The sequence below is a fragment of the Oncorhynchus kisutch genome, linkage group LG27 (genome assembly GCF_002021735.2).
Source record: "Oncorhynchus kisutch isolate 150728-3 linkage group LG27, Okis_V2, whole genome shotgun sequence".
Classification (NCBI taxonomy): domain Eukaryota; kingdom Metazoa; phylum Chordata; class Actinopteri; order Salmoniformes; family Salmonidae; genus Oncorhynchus; species Oncorhynchus kisutch.
In genome coordinates this window covers 29,850,194-29,874,616 of record NC_034200.2, presented here as the reverse complement: position 1 = coordinate 29,874,616, position 24,423 = coordinate 29,850,194, and the positions used below count along the sequence as shown (strand labels likewise).

Here is a 24,423-nt window from a genome sequence, read left to right as displayed (position 1 = left end):
GAAAAGAAATCAGCCAAACACTCAGAAAAGAATATTGTAGACCTCCACAAGTCTGGTTCATCCTTGGGAGCAATTTCCAAATGCTTCATCTGTACAAACAATAGTACGCAAGTATAAACACCATGGGACCACGCAGCTGTCATACTGCTCAGGAAGGAGACTCGTTCTGTCTCCTAGAGATGAACGTACTTTGGTGCGAAAAGTGCAAATCAATCCCAGAACAACAGCAAAAGACCTTGTGAAGATGCTGGAGGAAACAGGTACAAAAGTATCTATATCCACAGTAAAACGAGTCCTATATCGACATAACCTGAAAGGCCACTCAGCAAGGAAGAAGCCAGTGCACCAAAACCAGAATAAAATTGCCAGACTACAGTTTGCAACTGCACATGGGGACAAAGATCGTGCTTCTTGGAGAAATGTCCTCTGGTCTGATGAAACAAAAATAGAACTGTTTGGCCATAATGACCATTGTTATGTTTGGAGGAAAAAGGGGGAGTCTTGCAAGCCGAATAACACCATCCCAACCGTGAAGCATGGGGGTGGCATTATGTTGTGGGGGTGCTTCACTGCAGGAGGGACTGGTGTACTTCACAAAATAGATGGCATGAGGATGGAAAATTGTGGATATATTGAAGCGAAATCAAGTTAACAGTCAGGAAGTTAAAGCTTGGTCGCAAATGGGTCTTCCAAATGGACAATGACCCCAAGCATACTTCCAAAGTTGTGGCAAAATGGCTTAAGGACAACAAAGTCAAAGTATTAGAGTGGCCATCACAAAGCCCTGACCTCAATCCCATAGACAATTTGTGGGCAGAACTGAAAAATCGTGTGTGAGCAAGGAGGCCTACAAACCTGACTCAGTTACACCAGCTCTGTCAGGAGGAATGGGCCAAAATTCACCCAACTTGTGGGAAGCTTGTGGAAGGCTACCCGACACGTTTGACCCAAGTTAAACAATTTAAAGGCAATGCTACAAAATACTAACTGAATGTATGTATACTTCTGACCCACTGGGAATGTGATGAAAGAAATAAAAGCTGAAATAAATCACTACTATTATTCTGACATTTCACATTCTTAAAATAAAGTGGTGATCCTAACTGACCTAAAACAAGGAATTTTCACTAGGATTAAATATCAGAAATTGTGAAAAACTAAGTTTAAATGTACTTGGCTAAGATGTATGTAAACTTCCGACTTCAACTGTATGTAATCATAGGAAAAAAAAAGTGTCCTAACCCCACATCAACCATATAATAAAACATTAACATCCCATTTTATTTTAGCATTCCATCTTTCTACTCATACTCAGTGTGTAGACTAATAGTTTCATCAAGTGAAAATAGCATTGTCAAAACAGGATAGGCAAAATGTTTTTATATACCAGATCAATACAAAATAGTAAGAATCATTTTTTTTTTTTAAAGTGTTATTTACACTGGAATTGTATGATTATTCAGTGCATTGATTAGTGTACAACTCTCTTATTACATGTATTATAAACATAGAAAGTGTTATGCATTACAGTGTAGTGGAATGTTATGATTGGATGAATACAGGTTTTTAATACAGTGTGCGTAATACAGGATTATATGTTTTATGGGAAGCATAGGCTTTGACACTTCGTATCATTTACAGATCGTACTATGTAGAAGACTACCAGTCTTCTACATTAATATCTTCATCCGTTTCTTGTCCAAACTGAATAATGAATGTGTATGGTTTAATATAGGCAATGTGTTATGTTATAGATTATTACGGTTTGACACTTCGTGAAAAGATGGCATTCTGGTGTGTACCAGTCTTCTACATGAATATCTTATTCTGATTCTTGTTCAGGCTGCTGGGCGAGATCAGAGCCTCCAGGCTCATGCCAGCGTACAGGGGCTGGTTCCGATTTCTCCTGAACACCAAGGCGACTCGCACCACCAGGAGCACACAGGAAACCACCAAGAGACAAACTGGAAGTGATAGAAGACAGAGTAAATTATCCTATTTATCTTTAACATGTATATTCGTTTCTAATATGATTTACGGAGAATAGAGAGGGAGGTTCTAAAACGTTTAAGTCTTTCACATGAAGAGAATTGAGCCCAGTCCTAAAACGAAGCTAGACATTTCTTCTAGATCTGAAAGACTGTTGGGTCTAAGCAATATGGTGGGAACGCCATTTAGCCTATCACATGACTCGTGGAGCTATTGCTTACACACATCCAATCCTTTCAGATCTACAATACGTTTTCAGGTTTAGGAAACAAGGGTTGAAGTTTTACTTGGTAATAGATCTCTGGTCTGAGAGATGAGGCCTACTCACCCATGAAGATAGCGTTTGCGCTTGGTGCTGTAGGATCATAGTGCTTGAACACATTCCCAACCAGAGCAATGATCACCACAGGGTAAATAGTCAGGATGTACCTCACATGCTGATCCAGCAGGAAGTTCTCAATACCAAACCTACAATAAACACATTACGATACCATTGAAAGTGTGTGGCTGTGTGCAAATGTGCTGAGAGTCTAATTTACATTGGTAACGTCTATATAATTAACAAATAAAACATAGAGTGGGATTGGATCACATGCCCAAAAATGTAATCAAAAGACGATGAGCCTGATTCTCAGAAGACAGACGTTGTTAAACTGTGCTTACCATCCGATCACCTCCACCAGTAGGATACAGAGAGACACGGTGGCTGCAGTGCCATTTGCCACTCCAGAGAGGTTCAACACCAGGGTGAAGTTGATCAGAGTGGCGATGGTTGTCCATGTGGTATACAGGGCAATGCCATTCTGCACCTAAGATTTAACAAAACGTTACTTGTAGAATTCCTCATAAGAGGACAGAGGAAGGGATAGAGCAACTGAAAAAGTGGATTACCTAAAACATTACAATAGAATGATTATGTAAAGTAAAATGCAGTAGGATGGCCAGAGTTGTATGTGCTTTAGGAAACTAATCTCAAGGGGTATGAAAGTATTCATACCCCTTGACTTATTCCACATTTTGTTGTGTTACAGCCTGAATACAAAATGGTTTTATTTTTTCCTCAACCTACTACCACATAATGCCAAAGTAAAAACGTGTTTTTAGAAATGTTTGCAAATGTATTGAAAATGAAATCTCACACCTGGGTCAATACAAGTTAGAATCATCTTTGGCAGTGATTACAGTTGTGAGTCTTTATTAGCTTTCCACACCTGGATTGTGCAACATTTGCCCATTATTCTTTTGAAAATTCTTCAAGCTCTGTCAAATTGGTATTTTCAGGTATTTCCATAGTTTTAACTTAAATCCGCTTGAAAAATCTAACTCAGCCAAACAGGAACAGTCATTGTGTTCTTGGTAATCAACTCCAGTGTAGATTTGGCCTTATGTTTTAGGTTATTGTCCTGCTGAAAGATTCATCTCCAAGTGTCTGGTGGAAAGCAGACTGAACCAGGTTTTCCTCTAGGATTTTGCCTGTGCTTAGCTTCAAGCCGTTTGCTTTTTATCCTGACTCCCCAGTCCGTAACAATTACAAGCATAGCCATAACATGATGCAGCCACCACTATGCTTGAAAATAGAGAGTGGTACCCAGTAATGTGTTGAATTGGATTTGTGCCAAAATTAACACTTTGTATTCAGAACAAAAAGTGAATTGCTTTGCCACATTTTTTGCAGCATTACTTTAGTGCCTTGTTGCAAGCAGGATGCATGTTTTAGAATATGTTTATTCTGTAAAGGCTTCCTTCTTTTCACTCTGTCAATTAGGTTGGTATTGTGATGTAACTACAATATTGTTGATCCATTCTCAGTTTTGTCCTAACACAGTCATTAAAGTCTGTAACTGTTTTAAAGTCACCATTGGCATCATGGTGAAATCCCAGAGTAGTTTCCTTCCTCTCCGGCAAATGAGTTAGGAAGGACGCCTGTATCTTTGTAGTGACTGGGTGTTTTGATATACCATCCAAAGTGTAATTAATAACTTTCCCATACTCAAAGGGACGTTCAATGTCTGCCTTGATTTTTTTTTTTTTAGGAACACATCTACCAATAGGTGCCCTTTGTTTGAAATTCCCTGCTCGACCTTACAGATAATTATACCGTATGTGTGGGGTACATGGATGAGGTAGTCAATAAAAAATAAAAAATGATAAACACTATTATTGCACACAAGAGTGAGTCCTTGCTATTTATTATGTGACTTGTTAAGCAATGTTGTACTCCTGAACTTAATTAGGCTTGCCATAACAAAGGGTTTGAATACGTAATGACTCATTTTAGCTTTTCATTTTTAATCCATTTGTAATAATTTCAGAAAATATAATTCCACTTTTACATTATGGTAGTGTGTAGGCCAGTGACAAAAATCTCAATTTAATCCATTTTAAATTTCAGGCTGTACCATGACAAAATGTAGAAAAAGTCAAGGGGTGTGAATACTTCAAAGGCACTGTGATGAGTTCTGACTTCTAAACTTGAAATATTGTTAATCATCAAGTATCCTATGGAAAGGAGGAGGGCCACAGTCTGGTTTCTACACCAGATGTTAATGGTTCTGTAGGAGGAATGTATATGGTTGCGGTCACTGATAAGGGTGGAGAGCTGTGGATTAGTGAGGAATGGGGGCCGAGGTCAGGTCACATTAAGGGAGAAGGAACAGTCTATTACCCGCATCACTTACATCTTTATTGCTAGGCAAGAAGTTAATGTTTAGAGGGAAGGAAGAGACTTAACCCAAATTGGAGTGGGTGGATACATACAGTGGAGAGAACAAGCATTTGATAACCTGCAAAATTGGCAGGGTTTCCTACTTACAAAGCATGTAGAGGTCTGTAATTTTTATCATAGGTACACTTCAACTGCGAGAGACGGAATCTAAAACAAAAATCCAGAAAAATCACATTGCATGATTTAATTCATTTGCATTTCATTGCATGACATAAGTGTTTGATCACCTACCAACCAGTAAGAATTCCAGCTCACAGATCTGTTAGTTTCTCTTTAAGAAGCCTTCCTGTTCTCCACTCATTACCTGTATTAACTGCACCGGTTAGAACTCGTTACCTGTATAAAAGACACCTGTCCACACACTCAAACAGACTCCAACCTCTCCACAATGGCCAAGACCAGTGAGCTGTGTAAGGACATCAGGGATAAAATTGTAGACCTGCACAAGGCTGGGATGGGCTACAGGACAATAGGCAAGCAGCTTGGTGAGAAGGCAACAACTTTTGGCGCAATTATTAGAAAATGGAAGAAATTCAAGATGATTGTCAATCAACCTCGGTCTGGGGCTCCATGCAAGATCTCACCTCGTGGGGCATCAATGATCATGAGGAAGGTGAGGGATCAGCCCAGAAATACACAGCAGGACCTGGTCAATGATCTGAAGAGAGCTGGGACCACAGTCTCAAAGAAAACCATTAGTAACACACGACGCTGTCATGGATTAAAATCCTGCAGCGCACGCAAGGTCCCCTGCTCAAGCCAGCACATGTCCAGGCCCGTCTGAAGTTTGCCAATGACCATCTGAATGATCCAGAGGAGGAATGGGAGAAGGTCATGTGGTCTGATGAAACAAAAATAGAGCTTTTTGGTCTAAACTCCACTCGCACGGTTTGGAGGAAGAAGGTACAAACAAATGAGTACAAACCCAAAAATACCATCCCAACCGTGAAGCATGGAGGTAGAAACATCATTCTTTGGGGATGCTTTTCTGCAAAGGGGACAGGACGACTGCACTGTATTGAGGGGAAGATGGTTGGGCCCATGTATCGCGAGATCTTGGCCAACAACCTCCTTCCCTCAGTAAGAGCATTGAGGGATGCTCTTACATGCTGAGTCTTCCAGCATGGCAACGACCCGAAACACACAGCCAGGGAAACTAAGGAGTGGCTCCGTATTGCCCAGCGACAGCCCCGAAACCTGAAGGATCTGGAGAAGGTCTGTATGGAGGAGTGGGCCAAAATCCCTGCTGCAGTGTGTGCAAACCTGGTCAAGAATGACAGGAAACGTATGATCTCTGTAATTGCAAACAAAGGTTTCTGTACCAAATATTAAGTTCTGCTTTTCTGATGTTTCAAATACTTGTCATGCAATGAAATGCAAATGACTTAAATCATGTGATTTTTCTGGATTTGTTTTAGATTCCATCTCTCACAGTTGAAGTGTACCTATGATAAAAATGACAGACCTCTACATGCTTTGTAAGTAGGAAAACATACAAAAGCGGCAGTGTCTCATACTTGTTCTCCCCTCTGTAAATACAGTTGAAGTCTGGAATATTCCATACACCTTAGCCAAATATTTAAACTCAGTTTCACAATTCGTAACATTTAAATCCTACAAAAAAAATCCCTGTCTTAGGTCAGTTAGGATCAACACTCTATTTTAAGAATGTGAAATGTCAGAATAATATTAGCTTTTATTTCTTTCACATTCCCAGTGGGTCAGTTTGCACACTCAGTTTGCACACTCAATTAGTATTTGACCTTAAACAATTTAAACTTGGGTCAAATGTTTCAGGTAACTATCCACAAGCTTCACACTAATTTGGGTGAATTTCGGCCCATTCCTCCTGACAGAGCTGGTGTAGCCGAGTCAGGTTTGTAGGCTTCCTTGCTCACACGCTTTTTAAGTTCTGCCCACAAATTGTCTATGGGATTTGAGGTCAGGGCTTTGTGATAGCCACTCCAATACCTTGACTTTGTTGTCCTTAAGCCATTTTGCCACAACTTTGGATGCATGCAAGGGGTCATTGTCCATTGGGAAGACCCATTTGCGTCCAAGCTTTAACTTCCTGACTGATGTCTTGAGATGTTGCTTCAATATATCCATAATTTTCCTGCCTCATGACGCCATCAATTTTGTGAAATGCACCAGTCCCTCCTACAGCAAAGCACACTCACATGATACTGCCACCCTTGTGCTTCACGGTTGGGATCGTGTTCTTCTGCTTGCAAGCCTCCCCCTTTTTCCTCAAAACATAACGATGGTCATTATGGCCAAAGTTTTATTTTTGTTTCATCAGAACCGGAGGACATTTCTCCAAAAAGTACGATCTTTGTCCCCATGTGCAGTTGCAAACTGTAGTCTGGCAATTTTATGCCGGTTTTGGAGCGCTGGCTTCTTCCTTGCTGAGTGGCCTTTCAGGTTATGTCGATATAAGACTTGTTTTACTGTGGATATAGATACTTTTGTACTTGTTTCCTCCAGCATCTTCACAAGGTCCTTTGCTGTTGTTCTGGGATTGATTTGCACTTTTCGCACCAAAGTACGTTCATCTCTAGGAGACGAGTCTCTTTCCTGAGCAGTATGACAGCTGCGTGGTCCCATGGTGTTTATACTTGCGTACTATTGTTTTGTACAGATGAATGCGGCACCTTCAGGCATTTGGAAATTGCTCCTAAGGATGAACCATACATGTGGTCTCCAATGTTTTTTTCCCCCTGAGGTCTTGGCTGATTTCTTTTGATTTTCCCATGATGTCAAGCAAAGAAGCACTGAGTTTGAAGGTAGGCCTTGAAATACATCCACAGGTACACCTCCAATTTACTCAAATTATGTCAGTTAGCCTATCAGAAGCTTCTAAAGCCATGACATAATTTTATGGAATATTCCAAGCTGTTTAAAGGCACAGTCAACTTATTGTATGTAAACTTCTGACGCACTGGAATTGTGATAGTGAAATAATCTGTCTGTAAACAATTGTTGGCACAATGACTTGGGTCATGCACAAAGTAAATGTCCTAACAGACTTGTCAAAACAATAGTTTGTTAACAAGGAATTTGTGGAGTGGTTGCAAAACAAGTTTTAATGACTCCAACCTAAGTGTATGTAAACGTCCGACTTCAACTGTACATGCACACACGCTGGTGGGAATATGTCTGTGCGTGTTCAGCTGTCTGGGTGAATAAACTTGGTTTTAGCTTTTATCTGTCAGTTTTTACCCTGTTATTTAGAACCTAACAACTAAGTGTTGCCATAAAACTAAATGGGATAAGTGAATTCTATGAAAAACAATACTGACTTGAGTTGGCTAAAGCACCATGTGACCATGCTACAATCATGAGGATGGTGTGAGTCTAACAACTAACTCAATTAAGCCTCAAATCAAACTCACCAGCACCCGGATGCACCAAAGATCACTAGGTTGGTTCTGGCTGAGCCAGGCTCCGTAAACACTCAGCCCATAGCAGGAGAAAAAGATCATAGAGTAGTTGGTGACAGCAATGATCCACAGTACAATCAACGCAGCAGTCATCTGCCTGTGCGGAACAGTAAAAAAAGATTTCTCATTGATCCACAAGTTACCTTGGTGTTTTGATCAGACTATTTTTTTTTTCTTCACCAGGTCGGAACAAGTTCTCATTTACAACTGTGACCTGGCCAAGATAAAGCAAAGCAGTTCGACATATACCACAACAGAGTAACACATGGAATAAACAAAAATACAGTAGAAAAGTCTATATACAGTATGTGCAAATGAGGTAGGATAAGGGAGGTAAGGCAATAAATACGCCATGGTGGCGAATGAATTACAATATAACAGTTAAACACTGGAATGGTAGATGTGCAGAAGATGAATGTGCAAGTAGAGATACTGGGGTGCAAAGGAGCAAGATAAAGAAATACAGTATGGGGATGAGGTAGTTGGATGGGCTATGTACAGGTGCAGTGATCTGCTATGACAAGCTGGTGCTTAAAGCTAGTGAGGCAGATAGGAGTCTCCAGCTTCAGTGATTTTTGCAGTTCGTTTCAGTCATTGGCAGCAGAGAACTGGGAGGTAAGGCAGCCAAAGTAAGAATTGGCTTTGGGGTGACCAGTGAGATATACCTACTGGAGTGCGTGCTACGGGTGGGTGCTGCTATGGTGACCAGTGAGCTGAGGTAAGGCGGGGCTTTACCTAGCAGAGACTTGTAGATGACCTGGGGCCAGTGGTTTTGGCTTCGAGTATGAAGCGAGGGCCAGCCAACGAGAGCATACAGGTCGCAGTGGTGGGTAGTATATGGGATTTTGGTGACAAAATGGATGCCACTGTGATAGACTGCATCCAATTTGTTGAGTAGAGTGTTGGAGGCTATTTTGTAAATGACATCGCCGAAGTCGTGGCTCGGTAGGATAGTCAGTTTTACGAGGGTATGTTTGGCAGCATGAGTGAAGGATGCTTTGTTGCGAAATAGGAAGCCGATTCTAGATTTAATTTTGGATTGGAGATACTTAATGCGAGTCTGGAAGGAGAGTTTACAGTCTAACCAGACACCTAGGTATTTGCAGTTGTCCACATTCTAAGTCAGAACCGTTCAGAGTAGTGATGCTGGACGGGCGGGAAGGTGCGCGCAGCGATCGGTTGAAGAGCATACATTTAGTTTTACTTGCCTTTAAGAGAGTTGTATGGCATTGAAGCTCGTCTGGAGGTTAGTTAACAGTGTCCAAAGGGCCAGAGGTATACAGAATTCCTGTCCTACAATCTACAGGCCTGGTTTTTATCACAGCATGATAGAGACCCACAAAAATACGATGAATCTCAATGGGTCCAATTATATGAACCTTGTGTCGTAACATTGTATTCATACATTATGCATTTCTATTTTAATTGTAAAGTAAAGAAGTTAAGGGGGGAACGCTAGGCCTATGTGGTTCAACTTCTCTCAATGTTCTCTACAGACTGGCAGAGGCCCACAGTGTGGGTAGGTGTGGTATGGTTATAGTAACACCTTGAATACACCGTCCACGTTACGTGTGCGAGCATTGCAAAATAAGTTTACAGATGTTATTCAATCATTTCAACCAAACTAATCACGCGTCACAGTGTCTGTGTAGCGTAGCAAGGTGGTAAATATAACTTGGTTCTATTTAAGATGCTCGACGGGCTGCAAATGCACTCCTTATTGGTTACCAGGAAGATACAAACATACGTGGATGACAAAGACAAACGAGGAGTGATTCATCAGAGATAAAAAGGGAAACTAACAACAAACGAAGTTCTGTTGATTAATCGTCTGAGTAGAGAAACATACTTTTGTATGAATCTGGGTCCTTTCTATTTTATTTTTTACAAAGAACCAGCTATAAAGAGGACCATATGAATGTCAGGTTAAACAACCCAATGTTAATCTCCCAAAACAAACGAGCTAGCAACATGCATGTTTCAACCTGCCTGGAAATAAATATTGATTTTGATATTTTAACCTACATGTAATGATTGCGCCTGGTGGAGATAGGCAAAATGATCACGTGAACATTGGCGCAGGGCTGGTCTAGCCATGGTGGAAGTGGAGATGCTGTATTTTGCTTCCACCCATCTACTTAAAAACAGGTTAGTCAGGCAACAGGAACTCATTGGTTTAGGTGTTAAAAGACTGTTACGCACTCTTGAACCCAAAGGACAAGCCAGGTCATGTTGAAGGCCATGTTGACTATCCAGGACACGTAGAAACCGTACGGCAGCACAGAGAGGGTCCAGCTCCTGAGGAATTGAAAATAAAGTTGGCATCAGAACAAACATTCTACTGTAGGTTTGAAAAATGTTTTATTTAAATGTAACCTTTATTTAACTAGACAAGTCAGTTAAGAACAAATTCTTATCTACAATGATGGCGCTGGGCCAATTGTGTAGCGCTAATACCTACATAACCATACATTTAATACATTAATTACTGCATTTCACTGCCTACGTGTTGATACTACAGCAGAAGGATGGTGTCCTAAAATAATATAATACAATAGAATAGTAGGTTAAAAGATAGATGGCTGCATGGTTGAGCTATTGATTGATTGACTGATAGGTAGGTGAATAATTGTGTCTGTACCTTCTGTAGAGGAAGGAGATGACATAGATGAGCATGAGAGACAACCAGGTGTAGATGAGCCCCCAGATAGAAAAGGTCCATCCGGCCGGAGTTATGTCGGTTTCATACTTCTTGGAAATGTTCCCTGTACTCGAATGGAATGGTCCTAGGAGAGAGAGGAGATTGCAAAACAAGTACAGCAAAACTTAGGGAAACTAGTGTTGCATCAGTCAGTTATGTAGTCTCAAGCACCAGACTTCCTCCCTTGGGGACAAGGTTGTCATTGACTTTGTGTAATAGGGTGGCTTCTGCATGTCCCTTGCTAAACATAAAGCTAGGAACTTTTAATGCTTCTACTTAAGAATAGAATAATGTGCAGCTGTGCTGCCAATAAAATGTTATTTCCTGTCCTACAGTTTAGTATGAAAAGCCATATAGGAAGCGCTACACAGTTAAAACATAGCAAGTTACACAACACTGCGTTCACATGAGTTAGCTAAGTTACATGAGACTCACCTTTTCCAGCGCCTGCCATGGCATTAATTGCTAAAGCAGAAATGTAGATTAGCACAGACAGTGCAATGACCACAATACGAGGAATGCTTCTATCTTCCATTATTTTTTAACTACACCAGCTACAGTGTATCGAGATAACTGGCTAGTCTAGTCGATAGATGATCTTGTAAATCCACACTGGGTGGTGTTTGGTTGGGTAACAATATAAGGAGTGTAAACAATCTTCTTCGGGAATTTCTTGCCTGCTGCATGTCCACTGTCAACAATAGGCATAGCACCACCTGCTGTGCAGGAGAAGCCTATACAAAAACAAAAGACTCAACTGAAATGGTTGTCTTATTTTCACTGTCCATGTGTCAAATGATAAATCCCCAAATAATATGAGTTTACATTTTTTGGTGTTATCAAATCAAAAGAACACGCCGACTTGCTTTATTCGGCCAAGTAGTTGCAAAGTAGGAAGCACCATCATCCAACCAATCAGATGAGGCAGTGATAGCCCCGTCATTTTCAAAATGGCAGCAACATTGCAAATAAGCGAGTTTGATAGTGAAGACCAAATAATTAAAGAAATAGCAAAACAAGAAGAGACAACGTCGTTGAAATACATAATCTTGCGCAAAGACAAACGTTTTGGGCGAAAGGGTAAGCTAGTTGCCTATCACCGTCTGATGTACTAGGCTACTTACTCCCGGGGCGAAGTGGCTAACGTTAAGATGGTTTAACGTTAGCTAGTTAGTACACTGTGGCCATGCTGAGCTGGTGTAGGTAGACCACTGGGGTGTACAGTAACAAATAACGATGTAGACATGCTGTGGGAATAGCTTGCAAACTAAGTCTGTAGCTTTTTGTCTGGTTATTTAGTAAAGGACTGCCTCTTCCTCCATCTTAAAATGAGCTAACGCTAGCTAGCAGATTGTAACCAGGGTTGCCATGTCCCCGCTTCTTTTGCCAAATTGGGCTACTTTGAAAACGATGTCGCGGATGAAAATGTATTGGTGGCGGGGTTTTGGCCTACTTCTAATTGGCACCGCGGCATCTTATCTATCTATCTGTAACTAGCTGCTGCTGACTATCAGGCAATGTGCAGGTTGATACCAAGGGGATGGCCAGAGAGAGGGGGTGGGGGTGCGCTTTGAGAGAGTGCTGCAACTGACTCAACGAGAGAACAGCGCGCGCACATCAACACAATTTCTTTTTTTTAACCAGTTGGTAGGCTATTAAGAATGTCTCCACAATGACACTTTTTTATGCAATGACACTTTTTCCATAAAACTATAACAGCGACAAAGCTATTTAGATAAGTTCGCTAAAAAGTTGGTTTAAAGTGAACTACATTCAAATGTCGACTTTTCTCATGGTTAACCATATCAAACGAAGAGTTTAGTCATGTTCAGTTCCAGGGTCTGGAGCGCTGCGCGAGTGAAAATGTGATATTATCGAACTCCCTCGCGTGCTTCTGTTATGGGAGAAAAGTCCAATGAAAATGACCTTGAATGATGGGCTACATTTGGATCTGTTGGCCGTCAAGTAGGCTATTAATTGCAATGCCATTCGGCTACTGCAGCCTACCATTTGATACAGTACAATAAATGTTGAAATCACTGGAGTCATTGCAAATCCATGTGTCACTTGTGTAGCCTAGCCGGAGCTGGCAAACGGAATTAATAGCCTATAACGCCGTTTTTGTTGTTGTAGCCTTGTGTTATGCAATTGTTTATGCAATTGTTTAGTTGATTAAATTGGAAGTTATCAATTGTGATCATGGTTACAGCTCTATCGCGAATGTATCTGTGTCCACATTTAATGTCAGTTTCATTGTGGACTTCTCCCTGAAATGAGAGCCTATAGCCCCTGGAAGGACATCTGCATCTAGCTCAGTAAACCATGGCAAAGTTGAATTGCAATTATAACCCCAGATTTTAGTCATTAGCCTATGCCTATCGAAATAACAAGTCAATCTCGCAAAGAGGCCATTTATAACAGATTGTAGTCTTAACATCTGGCACATAATGAAGGCACAATTGCCAGAAAATATCCTAACGTTGGTTTTTTGAAGTTCTCCAAGTGTTTCCTGCACAGAGATTGAGACCCTCTGTCCAAGTTACCACTCACTTTCCCATAGGATTTATCTATAGTTATGCGCATGCACAAACTAGACTTATTTACAATTAGAAACTGGGTAGTTTGAGCCCTGAATTCATATTGGTTGAAAGCCATGGAATATCAGACGGTGTATTATGGGAATGACAATTTAAACATTTTTACAATTACATTAACCCATTTATAATAGCAATAAGGCTCCTCATGGATTAGTGGTATATGACCAATATACCATGGCTAAGGGCTATTTCCAAAGAATGTACCCTTAGCTGTGGTATATTGTCCATCTACCATGTCCTAGGACCTTATTGTTTAATCATGGCAGTCAAAACAAGTTAAGTTGACATCCATTGATGAAAAATTCTGGGGAGTTTAATAAGGGAAGTTTCTTGTAACATTCTTAAACTTGCAATAATTTTTTTCTGGTGTAAAACCACATTTTCCTTCATTGCCTACGTAGTTAAATTGTCTATTCCTTAATTTCGCTCAATAATGTTATGGCAAAAGGGTCTCATGGATAAATGTGGCAACACCTCATGCTGCAATTTTTTTTTTGGGGGGGGGGCTAATTCTCAGGCCTTGTGGGAAGGTTTTCAGAGGTCATTGGGCAGGAAATTTTTGTTGGACCTGGAAAAACTGATTGTAATGGTCATGACTAGACTGGCTCCAGCTTTGGTCAAATTAACATCAGATTTGACTTCATAGCAGGTTAGAAGTTACTCAGTAGGTTAGGAGAATTAGGTTCAGAAAAGGGTCAACTAAAATGCTAAACATTTCAACTTTAAGTTAGTTTGACAAAAGCGCGATGCCTTCTAGCTATGTCCATTTGGTAATGGGCTAAGAGGTTGTCACTAGTTACCACAGCCACAAAGACAAACTTGTTAATTGTTTTTTAGTTAGAAAACGGCAATAATCATTGCTTGCGATATAGCTTTCAAAACATATGGCCTCTTTCATCAGCGAGAAAAAAATCCTTCAAATAAAAAATATATACTTACTGTAGCAGTTTTGCACAGATCCGTACAGCTATGGGTGCCTTTAGTTGACAAAACTACACTTCCTCTAAACTAAATTATAGGAGTTACGCTTACACACGTGTTTAGAGCATGTTAGATAGCTAGTGGCTTGTGAAAATATTCACCCCCCTAAATTTTGCCGCAATTACAGCTGCAAGTCTCTTGGGGTATGTCGCTATAAGCTTGGCACATCTAGCCACAGATTTGACCGTTCAAGGCGAAACTGCTCCAGCTCCTTCAAGTTGGATGGGTTCCGCTGGTGTACAGCAATCTAAGACATACCACAGATTCTCAATTGGATTGAGATCTGGGCTTTAACTAGGCCATTCCAAGACATTTAAATGTTTCCCCTTAAACCACTCAAATGTTACTTTAGCAGTATGCTTAGGGTCATTGTCCTGCTGGAAGGTGAACCTCCATCCCAGTCTCAAATCTCTGGAAGACTGAAACAGGTTTCCCTCAAGGATTTCCCTGTATTTATCGGCATCCATCATTCCTGACCAGTGTCCCAGTCCCTGCCGATGGAAAAACATCCCCACAGCATGATGCTGCCACCACCATGGGATTATGTTCTCAGGGTGATGAGATATTGGGTTTGTGCCTGACAGTTTTCCTTGGCCAAAAAGCTTAATTTTAGTCTCATCTGACCAGAGTACCTTCTTCCATATGTTTGGAGAGTCTCCCACATGCCTTTTGGCAAACACCAAACATGTTTGCATATTTTTTTCTTTAAATGGCTTTTCTGGCCACTCTTCCATATAGCCCAGCTCTGTGGAGTGTATAGCTTAAAATAGTCCCATGGACAGATACTCCAATCTTTGCTGTGGAGCTTTGAAGCTCCTTCAGAGTTATCCTTGGCTCTTTGGTGCCTCTCTGATTAATGCCCTCCTTGCCTGGTCCGTGAGTTTTGGTTGGTGGGCGGCCTTCTCTTAGCAGTTTTGTTGTGGTGCCATATTCTTTCATTTTTTAAGTAATAGATTTAATGGTGCTCTGTGGGATGTTCAAAGTTTTAGATACTGTTTTATAACCCAACCCTGATATTTACTTCTCCACAATCTTATCCCTGACCTGTTTGGAGAGCTCCTTGGTCTTCATGGTGCGGCTAGCTTGGTGGTGTTGCAGACTCTGGGGTCTTTCAGAACAGGTGTATATAAACTGAGATCATGTGACAGATCATGTGACACTTAGATTGCACACAGGTGGACTTTATTTAACATATTGTGTCACTTCTGAAGGTAATTGGTTGCACCAAATCTTATTTAGGGGTTTCATAGCAAATGGAGTGCATACATATGCGCACACCACTTGTCAGCTTTTTATTTTATAGAATATTTTTCATTTCACTAAATCAATTTGGACTATTTTGTGTATGTCCATTACATGAAATCCAAATAAAAATTAATTTAAATTATAGGTTGTAATGCAACAAAATAGGAAAAACACTAAAGGGGATGAATACTTTTGCAAGGCACTGTAATTAGCATAGGTGGTCGCCTCGTCTTCTGTCTGCGCAGAAACATGGGGATATGGCTGTATGGGAATGCTAAACCAAACCTTATCAATGATATGGAAGATAAAGTCCTTATGCTTCCAAAACTGTACTGGAAGTGATATGTTAATGTTCAGATTGAGCGGCGTGCTCTTAACAAAACTCCCTTGTATAGAATACACCTTCATCCAATGACTTATCTGTAATGTAATGGAACTGAGAGTCATGATCAAGGACTAGCCTTACAGGAGCTGTTGATATGGTGAATCTCCTTTTAAGCCCAGAATTTATTTAACTAGGCAAGTCAGTTAAGAACAAATTATTATTTACAATGACTGCCTACCCCGGCCAAACCCTCTCCTAACCTGGATGATGCTGGGCCAATTGTGCTCTGCCTTATGGTACTCCCAATCATGTCCGGTTGTGATATAGCCCGCGATCAAACCCAGGTCTGTAGTGCCTTAGACCGCTGCATCTCTCAGGATCCAAGGAAGCAGCCATTCACCAGCTTTTCAATTTTAATAATGAGAAAATATGCTAGATAGTCACCAAGTATGGAGTTTAGATTGCTATCATCAAGCTACATACAACCTAAAAAAATGCCTCTTTGTCACCTCCATTGTATTGAGCTGTTGTAGACTCCCGATCATTTTCTAAATTCATACAAACCGCCTGCAGCTAGACATGGACGTTTAGAAGACATTGGTTGTCTGAGTCAGGAAGTATCAACACGTTAAGGTTGGTCAAATGATCTGTGTCACACCAAACTTTACCTATTTAATAACACCCAGCCAGCCAGCTGGAACAGACATTATTTTTAATAGTTGCTAGCATATGGGATTATATTCCAAGCACAGAGGAGTTCTTGGATAGAGAAACTTTGCTACTTTATTTATTTTTGCATTTAGCAGACGCTTTTATCCAGAGCGGCTTACAGGAGCAATTAGGGTTAAGTGCCTTGTTCAAGGGCACATCCACATATTTTTCACCTGGTCGGCTCGGGGCGTCGAACCAGCGACCTTTCGGTTACTGGCCCAACGTGCTTAACAGCTAGGTTACCTGCCGCACTACGTTAGTTTCCCAATAGTAATATATCCGTTTCTTGTCCTTCGACAGATGCACACCCTTTGGAAGGAAAGAAGATCAGCTGGGAGGTAAAAAGTCACCCATTCAATGGAGTTCCATTTCAGGTTGTGGGCACAAGCACATATGAATGCCATCAGGGGAAAGACCGACAAGTAAAAGCTAAAGAGAAACATGCTGCTAAAATGAACAAGAAGGCGGTAAGTTCAAAGTCGGATTGCTGTCATTTCTACCATACACTTTTGCAACATTATTTTAATTTCAATAATGTTGAAGTGTACTAGGCTAACTAACAATAGACTGTAACTCAATGAAATAGAAGATTGGATGTTAAATGGGTTTCCTGACCCTATGTGGTCACTAAAGAAAGATCCCATGGCACTTATTGCAAGAATAGCCTCTGGCTAAAATCCAATTCCCAACCAGGCCTCATTCCATTATCATTCTTGTAATTGGCATATATATCACTCCTCGTCTCTCCACCATGATAGCTAATGTGTGGTGAGCAGTCTGGATCAAAATGGTAGTGGGTGAGATACAGGTAACTGCCCAAAAAAGGAAACACGAGTAAATGAGGGATAATAAGTATATTGAATGCAGGTGCTTCCACACAGATGTGGTTTGTGAGTTAATTAAGTAATTATCATCCCATCATGCTTAAGATCATGTATAAAAAATACCCAGTTGGCCATTATTTTGGCTACCATGATTAGAAGAAGAGATCTGTAACTTTGAAAGAGGGGTCTCAAAGAAGTATAGGGGCTGTCTGTCACCAGATCTCAACCCAATTGAACATTTATGGGAGATTCTGGAGCGGTGCCTGAGAGACCGTTTTTCACCACCACCAACAAAACACCAAATTATGTTGCCTCCCTCCAAATACACTTGTAGAATCTATGCCAAGGCGCATTGAAGCTGCTCTGGTGGCCCAATGATCTATTTGGTGTTTCCTTTATTTTGGCAGTTACGTATAAATTGGTGGATGAGGTGAGTTCCCCCTACACAGTAAAGTGCTTCAGTTATCTCAAATTGCTATATAAGTCCAATCAATTATTATTAAAGGTTTTGCCACCTTCCATAGCTTGAAGACCATGCCTTAAAGAGACGGAAACAAAATACAAAGAAGGTGGACTGCAAGGCTTTAATAAACATCGCCCACATTATCCGCTTTCCTGGTTTTAAGGTAAATATGAAGAACTATCATGGTTTAGCCCTGTAGCTGACTGTCTAATGCAGTACATAACAGTACACATTTAACAAGCATGTTATTTCATGTCTAGATTGAGGAGAGTACTGTGCGCTCTAAAAAGGAGGCCTCCAAAGATCTGAAGGCAGCTCTAAGTGAAAAACCAAGCTCTGTGAAGGCAGAGGTTGTCTACTGTGTCAGGTTCCCCTCTCTCTCTGAGCATAGCTCACACGCACTTGTTGGTGAGGTATGTCTGTGTATATATGCAAGCTGTCCTACCTAAGAATGATAAACCTTTTTTTTTTAAATAAATTACTCCTTTGTGATAAACCCATATTCTTTATCCCAAAGAGGTCCTCTAAGAAGAACTTGAAGATGTTGCAGAAGCAATGTGCAGGCTATCTAAAAGAAATCACAGACCTCACCTACCATCTTCAAGATGAACAGTACATGACTGGCCTGTCTTCACATCTGCAAAGCCTATTGCAGGAAATGAAAGGACTTGTCCCACAGGATAAAGATCTCACACTGACCCTTTCCCCAAGGAAGAGAAAGGCTGAGGAGGACATGGCCACCCTACCAACCCAGGGAGCATCGCAACCTTTCACCGACAGTGTAGGACAGCATGCAGATTTACAGAACACATGCGAAGAACCATGTTTGCCAAACTGAGTGTGGAGTGAGATTGCTTATAGGCTGGGAGCCTAGGGCGCCGGAGGATGGCAGTGTGTGTGTGTGTATGTATATATATGTGTTGAGTCTGTTTTTTTTGTTTTTTTCCCCAGAATATTTTATTTTTGAGAGCTGGGTTTTGTGGTAACCCAAGCCTGCCAGCATACTTGTTGTACAATTAATATTAAAATGGTAATAAAATAAAAATACAATTGGGTGATAATCCTGTATGCAGTGGTGGAAAAATAACCCAATTGTCATACTTGAGTAAAAGTAAAGATGCCTTAATAGAAAATGAAAGTCACCCAATAAAAAACTTCTCAGTAAAAGTCTAAAAATATTTGGTTTTAAATATACCTAAGTATCAAAAGTAAACAACTGCTAAAATATATTTAAGTATCGAAAGTAAAAGTATAAATCATTTAAAATTCCTTATATTAAGCAAACCAGATGGCACCATTTTCTTGTTATTTTTATTTATTTATGGATAGACATAAATTTACAAAGGAAGCATTTGTGTTTAGTGAGTCTGCTAGATCAGTAAGGATGACCAGGGATTAGTTATGTGTGAATTGGAAAAATGTTCTGTCTTGCTAAGCATTCAAAATGTAATACTTTTGGGTGTAACGGAAAGCATAGATTATTTGATGATGTTGAAATGGTGCTTGAATAGTGGAGGCAGCTCCTGTTTTCTTTGTGACTTGCGATAACACTCTGTGGTTCTAAATCAATAGTTGCTTACTAGTCCGAAAATGTCAGAAACATTAACCTGCTTGACCATGCTGTAGGTAATTTAATACCACATGCTTTGTGGACTTCACCAGACTGCTGTTGCTCTCCGGTTTTGTGATGAAACAAAGGTGTGGTTGAACTTGTACTGTCCCAGCCCTGGCTATACTTCAGCCCATAATGGCCTCTCTCAGACCTTCTCCAGGTAACGCCCAACTGTCATCTACATCTCATACATGATCATACTCTGAAGATGCTGATGCTGTAAAATAAGGTTTCTCTAAGCTGCTGGTATGGATGTTTGGTTATTACCTGTGTATGTGTGGATGGATGCTGTGTTTAATGGGGTGCTGTTTTCTGTAAATCCTCTCCATGGCTGTTATATAAGGTGTGCTTCTATTATTAACCTGTACTCTTACCACTGATTAGCTGTTCTCTCGATGCAGGAGGTGGGTATTTCACTGGATGCAATGGGGAGATTATGGCTGGTTAGTCCATCTTTGGAACTTATGTTATTTTATTACATTTTTCTTTCTATTTGATAGTCGAGCTAAATAACTTAAAGTGCATACATTATCCTAATTTTGTCGTATTTCATGTCACTGTTACTGCGCAATTAGCTGATTATGACTACTTCCCATCATTGAATAATTGTTGTTTAGAGCCAGGAGTTTTTCCTGACTTTAACAGGAAAATCTATAAAAAAATCTATAACTTGGGCCCATAGTTGTTCCTGACTGTCTGGCCATGAAAATGATTAGCCCTTCTCATTGGTTTCCACTAGTTTCTATCGTCCCAAGGTCCTGTTCCACAGTCACAACGTCAGGTTCCACTGTCACAAAGTCAAAATTAGCTACAAAATTAATTTTTGGTTTAAAGTTAGTGTTAGGCATAAGGTTAGGTTGAAAATCTAATTTGAAGAAGATAAATTGTGGAAATGGGCATGGTTTGTGACTGTGTCTATAAAAGCTACTGACAACCCTTTTCTTGTGATACTCTTCCTGTTGTGATGCAGTCGGCCATGTTTTTGGGGATTGGTCAGCAGTCTGCCTCAACCCTGGTGGCTGGGGGTGCTGACTGGGTTTCTCCTTGAGAGTGTTCCTTGGGCTCCATAACAAAGCCTACATTAAAACACGTAACTTGTTTCATGATTTATAGGTCTGTTGCTTGAATATATCAATTATTTTCAGACAATGCACTTTTCCCATTAATTTTAACATGTATAGCAGGTTGTGTGTGAATTGGAAAGATGTTCTGTCTTGCTAAGCATTCAAAATGTAATACTTTTGGGTGTAACAGAAAAAGTATAGAGTAAAAAGTAAATGATTTTCTTTAGGAATGTAGTGAAGTAAAAGTTGTCAAATATAAGTCATATAGTACAGATACCCCAAAAAACTACTTAAGTAGTACTTTAAAGTATTTTTACTTAAGTGCTTTACACCACTGCTTGTATGTGGTGCATTTCCACATCCAGTACCCAGGTCAGGTCTTCTGTCTGATTCCCTCCTTGGTGGAGTACTGTGGCTACCAATATCCCTGTGATCCTTCCATGTCCGTGTTGCCGAGGGTTAAGAGTATAAATCGTAGATTCATAATATTACATTGTATTACACTCATTCTAAACTTGTTCTATGGATTTCTTGGCCAAAATCTGTTAACTGTTTTTTTTTAATACATTTTGAGATCTGGCTGTGGAACCCCTGCAATAGCTCCGCGGAACCCATTTGTAGAACCTCTGATTTATACGTTCATTGTGTGGTCTTGTCGGTTTCCACTCCAATATAAGAGAGATTTCAAAAATGGAGAATGCAGTGATAAGGCTATATTTTAGGATATGTGGTTTTGGTCTGTGATATAGTCTTGAGTGGCTTTGATATGAAAGTGAAACACTTATTCTTTCACATGTTATCTTGTTTAGCTGATTAGGCCATGTATCTGATTCACCTGGGAATACACTGCCCTCCCCAGAACCTGTTTTATTTCTCTTGTCATTCTATAATTGCATACAGTTGCATAACTGTTTGTCTGGATTTTGGTGGGGGAAACAAGGTCTAACACATTCTAAAAGTTATCTGATTACTTTACATAATGTGCTGCATTTCAAATAGTTTGCTTTTTTACACCCGTTAGTGGATTTGGTATTCCACACACCTTTCTTTGTACATAAAATAAAAATGCAACTTCGATCTGGTCTTCTCAGCTCCCTGGCTTTACTAGTTATCTCCTAGTTCTCAAAAATGTAATGTCAGTCAGTGTTTTCTTTCGTCCATGAGGTCAAGGGGTTTGTCGTTTGATATTGGCTTGTCTTACTGCCCCTGGGGTAAAGTCTCATAACATTTATGTCACATCATTGTTTAATGACACCCACGCTTCAGACAAAAATGTTTTAACTAACCCAAAATAGACTCATTTCCAATGGGAGCAAATTAATCATAGTGGGCAGAACAAGCCCAAGCTAGCGAGATCCTATTGGTGCGTCCCAGCCTGTATTTGCATATTTCCATTAGGAAACGCCTACTATTTAAGTGCGTGTGTGCAATGGCTCAATTCGTGCTTGCACTTCTTTTAAACAACGCCATTTTTTTTTTTACTTTGGTAAAGGGCAAAGTCTACAAAACATAGTCCACTGTTTGTAAGAGATTCTAGTTTTGGAAACAGAACATTTTTAATTGATGAGAAAATTTGCAGAATGTGGGCCAAAATCCATCTTCTCGCACTGCCTGCCACTGGGCTTGTTCTTATCACCATATTTGGTGGTAAGTGGAAATTCCAACTGATTACTTCAGATATTTACATCCGGTGAAACATCTGGCTCATTGTTTTGTCGGAGCTTCTGCTACTGACTACATTTGTTTATTTAACCTTAATTTAACATTTACTTTAAGTGTCAGATGAATTGCGGTATAAATATCATATGTGGGGGGGGGGATCTGATAGAAGGCCTCAATCATTTATATAGCTATACATTTTTCCCCTCAATGGCCACTTTATGACCTGTTTATGACGGTAATGATAAGCTGTCAAAGAATGGAGAATAGAGATTAAAGTTTTTTTGGATGAAGGTTGGCGAAAGGATTTATTTAGTAATTCTGCCTTTGTAATGGCTTCCAATCATGCTGTCATAGAACAGCATGCATCTTATTAATTGTATGCCCTATTTCTAAAGATGGAGTCTACCCGTTGAATGTCACCTCACCTTCACTGACATATTAGTCACAGTATATGTCACTGATGGTACGAGAAGCCGACTTTCTGTAAGTGACTTACTGCTAACTCGTCCACCTCTGTGACTATTGCCTTGTCTGGGTGGTGCACAAGCATGACCTAACCCCTCATATCCTCACGGTAGAAGGTCATCAATGTTCCAGCAGAGATTCTCACCGGCTCCCGATCACCCTTCCTCGTGAAATTTCACAGTGAGTGGAATGAACACTGAAAATAGCAGGAAAACAAATGCATAAGAATGTACCCTTCACAGAACTTTCGGTGATACCATGTTAATATGGTTGGGGCGGCAGGTAGCCTAGTGGTTAGAGCGTTGGGCTAGGTACCAAAATGTTGCTAGATTGAATCCCTAAGCTGACAAGGTAAAAATCTGTCATTCTTCTCCTGAACAAGGCAGTTAACCCACTGTTCCATTTATTTAATTTTATTTACCATCATTTTACCAGGTAAGTTGACTGAGAACACGTTCTCATTTACAGCAACGACCTGGGGAATAGTTACAGGGGAGAGGAGGGGGATGAATGAGTCAATTGTAAACTGGGGATGATTAGGTGACCGTGATGGTATGAGGGACAGATTGGGAATTTAGCCAGGACACCAGGGTTATTACCCTCACTCTTCCTAGGCCGTCATTGAGAATAAGAATTTGTTCTTAACTGACTTGCCTAGTTAAAAGTTAATTAAAAAGATATACACTGCTCAAAAAAATAAAGGGAACACTTAAACAACACAATGTAACTCCACGTCAATCACACTTCTGTGAAATCAAACTGTCCACTTAGGAAGCAACACTGATTGCAATACATTTCACATGCTGTTGTGCAAATGGAATAGACAACAGGTGGAAATTATAGGCAATTAGCAAGACACCCCCAATAAAGGAGTGGTTCTGCAGGTGGGGACCACAGACCACTTCTCAGTTCCTATGCTTCCTGGCTGATGTTTTGGTAACTTTTGAATGCTGGCGGTGCTTTCACTCTAGTGGTAGCATGAGACGGAGTCTACAACCCACACAAGTGGCTCAGGTAGTGCAGCTCTTCCAGGATGGCACACCAATGCGAGCTGTGGCAAGAAGGTTTGCTGTGTCTGTCAGCGTAGTGTCCAGAGCATGGAGGCGCTACCAGGAGACAGGCCAGTACATCAGGAGACGTGGAGGAGGCCGTAGGAGGGCAACAACCCAGCAGCAGGACCGCAACCTCCGCCTTTGTGCAAGGAGGAGCAGGAGGAGCACTGCCAGAGCCCTGCAAAATTACCTCCAGCAGGCCACAAATGTGCATGTGTCTGCTCAAACAGTCAGAAACGGACTCCATGAGGGTGGTATGAGGGCCCGACGTCCACAGGTGGGGGTTGTGCTTACAGCCCAACACCGTGCAAGGACGTTTTTCATTTGCCAGAGAACACAGAGGTGGGCAAATTCGCCACTGGCGCCCTGTGCTCTTCACAGATGAAAGCAGGTTCACACTGAGCACATGTGACAGACGTGACAGTCTGGATACGCCGTGGAGAACGTTCTGCTGCCTGCAACATCCTCCAGCATGACCGGTTTGGCGGCGGGTCAGTCATGGTGTGGTGTGGCATTTCTTTGGGGGGCTGCACAGCCCTCCATGTGCTCGCCAGAGGTAGCCTG

General features: G+C 40.8%; 2 protein-coding genes across 5 annotated transcripts; one reads left to right on the top strand and one right to left on the bottom strand.

The window, feature by feature from the left end:
- Positions 1-1,262: 1,262 nt before the first annotated feature.
- Positions 1,263-11,766, bottom strand: si:dkey-29d8.3 (uncharacterized). Its single transcript, XM_020462931.2, has 7 exons — positions 11,294-11,766; positions 10,799-10,943; positions 10,360-10,455; positions 8,110-8,254; positions 2,653-2,798; positions 2,318-2,457; positions 1,263-1,964 (listed from the first exon to the last, which is right to left on the bottom strand). The coding sequence occupies exons 1-7, from the start codon at positions 11,391-11,393 to the stop codon at positions 1,810-1,812; spliced, it is 927 nt and encodes a 308-aa protein (XP_020318520.1). The 5' UTR covers positions 11,394-11,766; the 3' UTR covers positions 1,263-1,809.
- Positions 11,757-21,757, top strand: LOC109871910 (uncharacterized). Of its 4 annotated transcripts, none has more exons than XM_020462932.2 (5): positions 11,757-11,938; positions 17,018-17,184; positions 18,066-18,167; positions 18,265-18,417; positions 18,522-21,757. In XM_020462932.2, exons 1-5 carry the CDS (start codon positions 11,809-11,811, stop codon positions 18,840-18,842), a joined length of 873 nt encoding a protein of 290 aa, XP_020318521.1. In that variant the 5' UTR covers positions 11,757-11,808; the 3' UTR covers positions 18,843-21,757. The 4 variants fall into 4 exon arrangements, 3 of the variants coding, with proteins under 3 accessions (XP_020318521.1, XP_020318523.1, XP_031662655.1); XM_020462934.2 differs by having other exon boundaries at positions 11,779-11,938; positions 18,265-18,412; XR_002252366.2 differs by having other exon boundaries at positions 11,799-11,938; positions 18,047-18,167.
- The last annotated feature ends 2,666 nt before the right edge of the window (positions 21,758-24,423 follow it).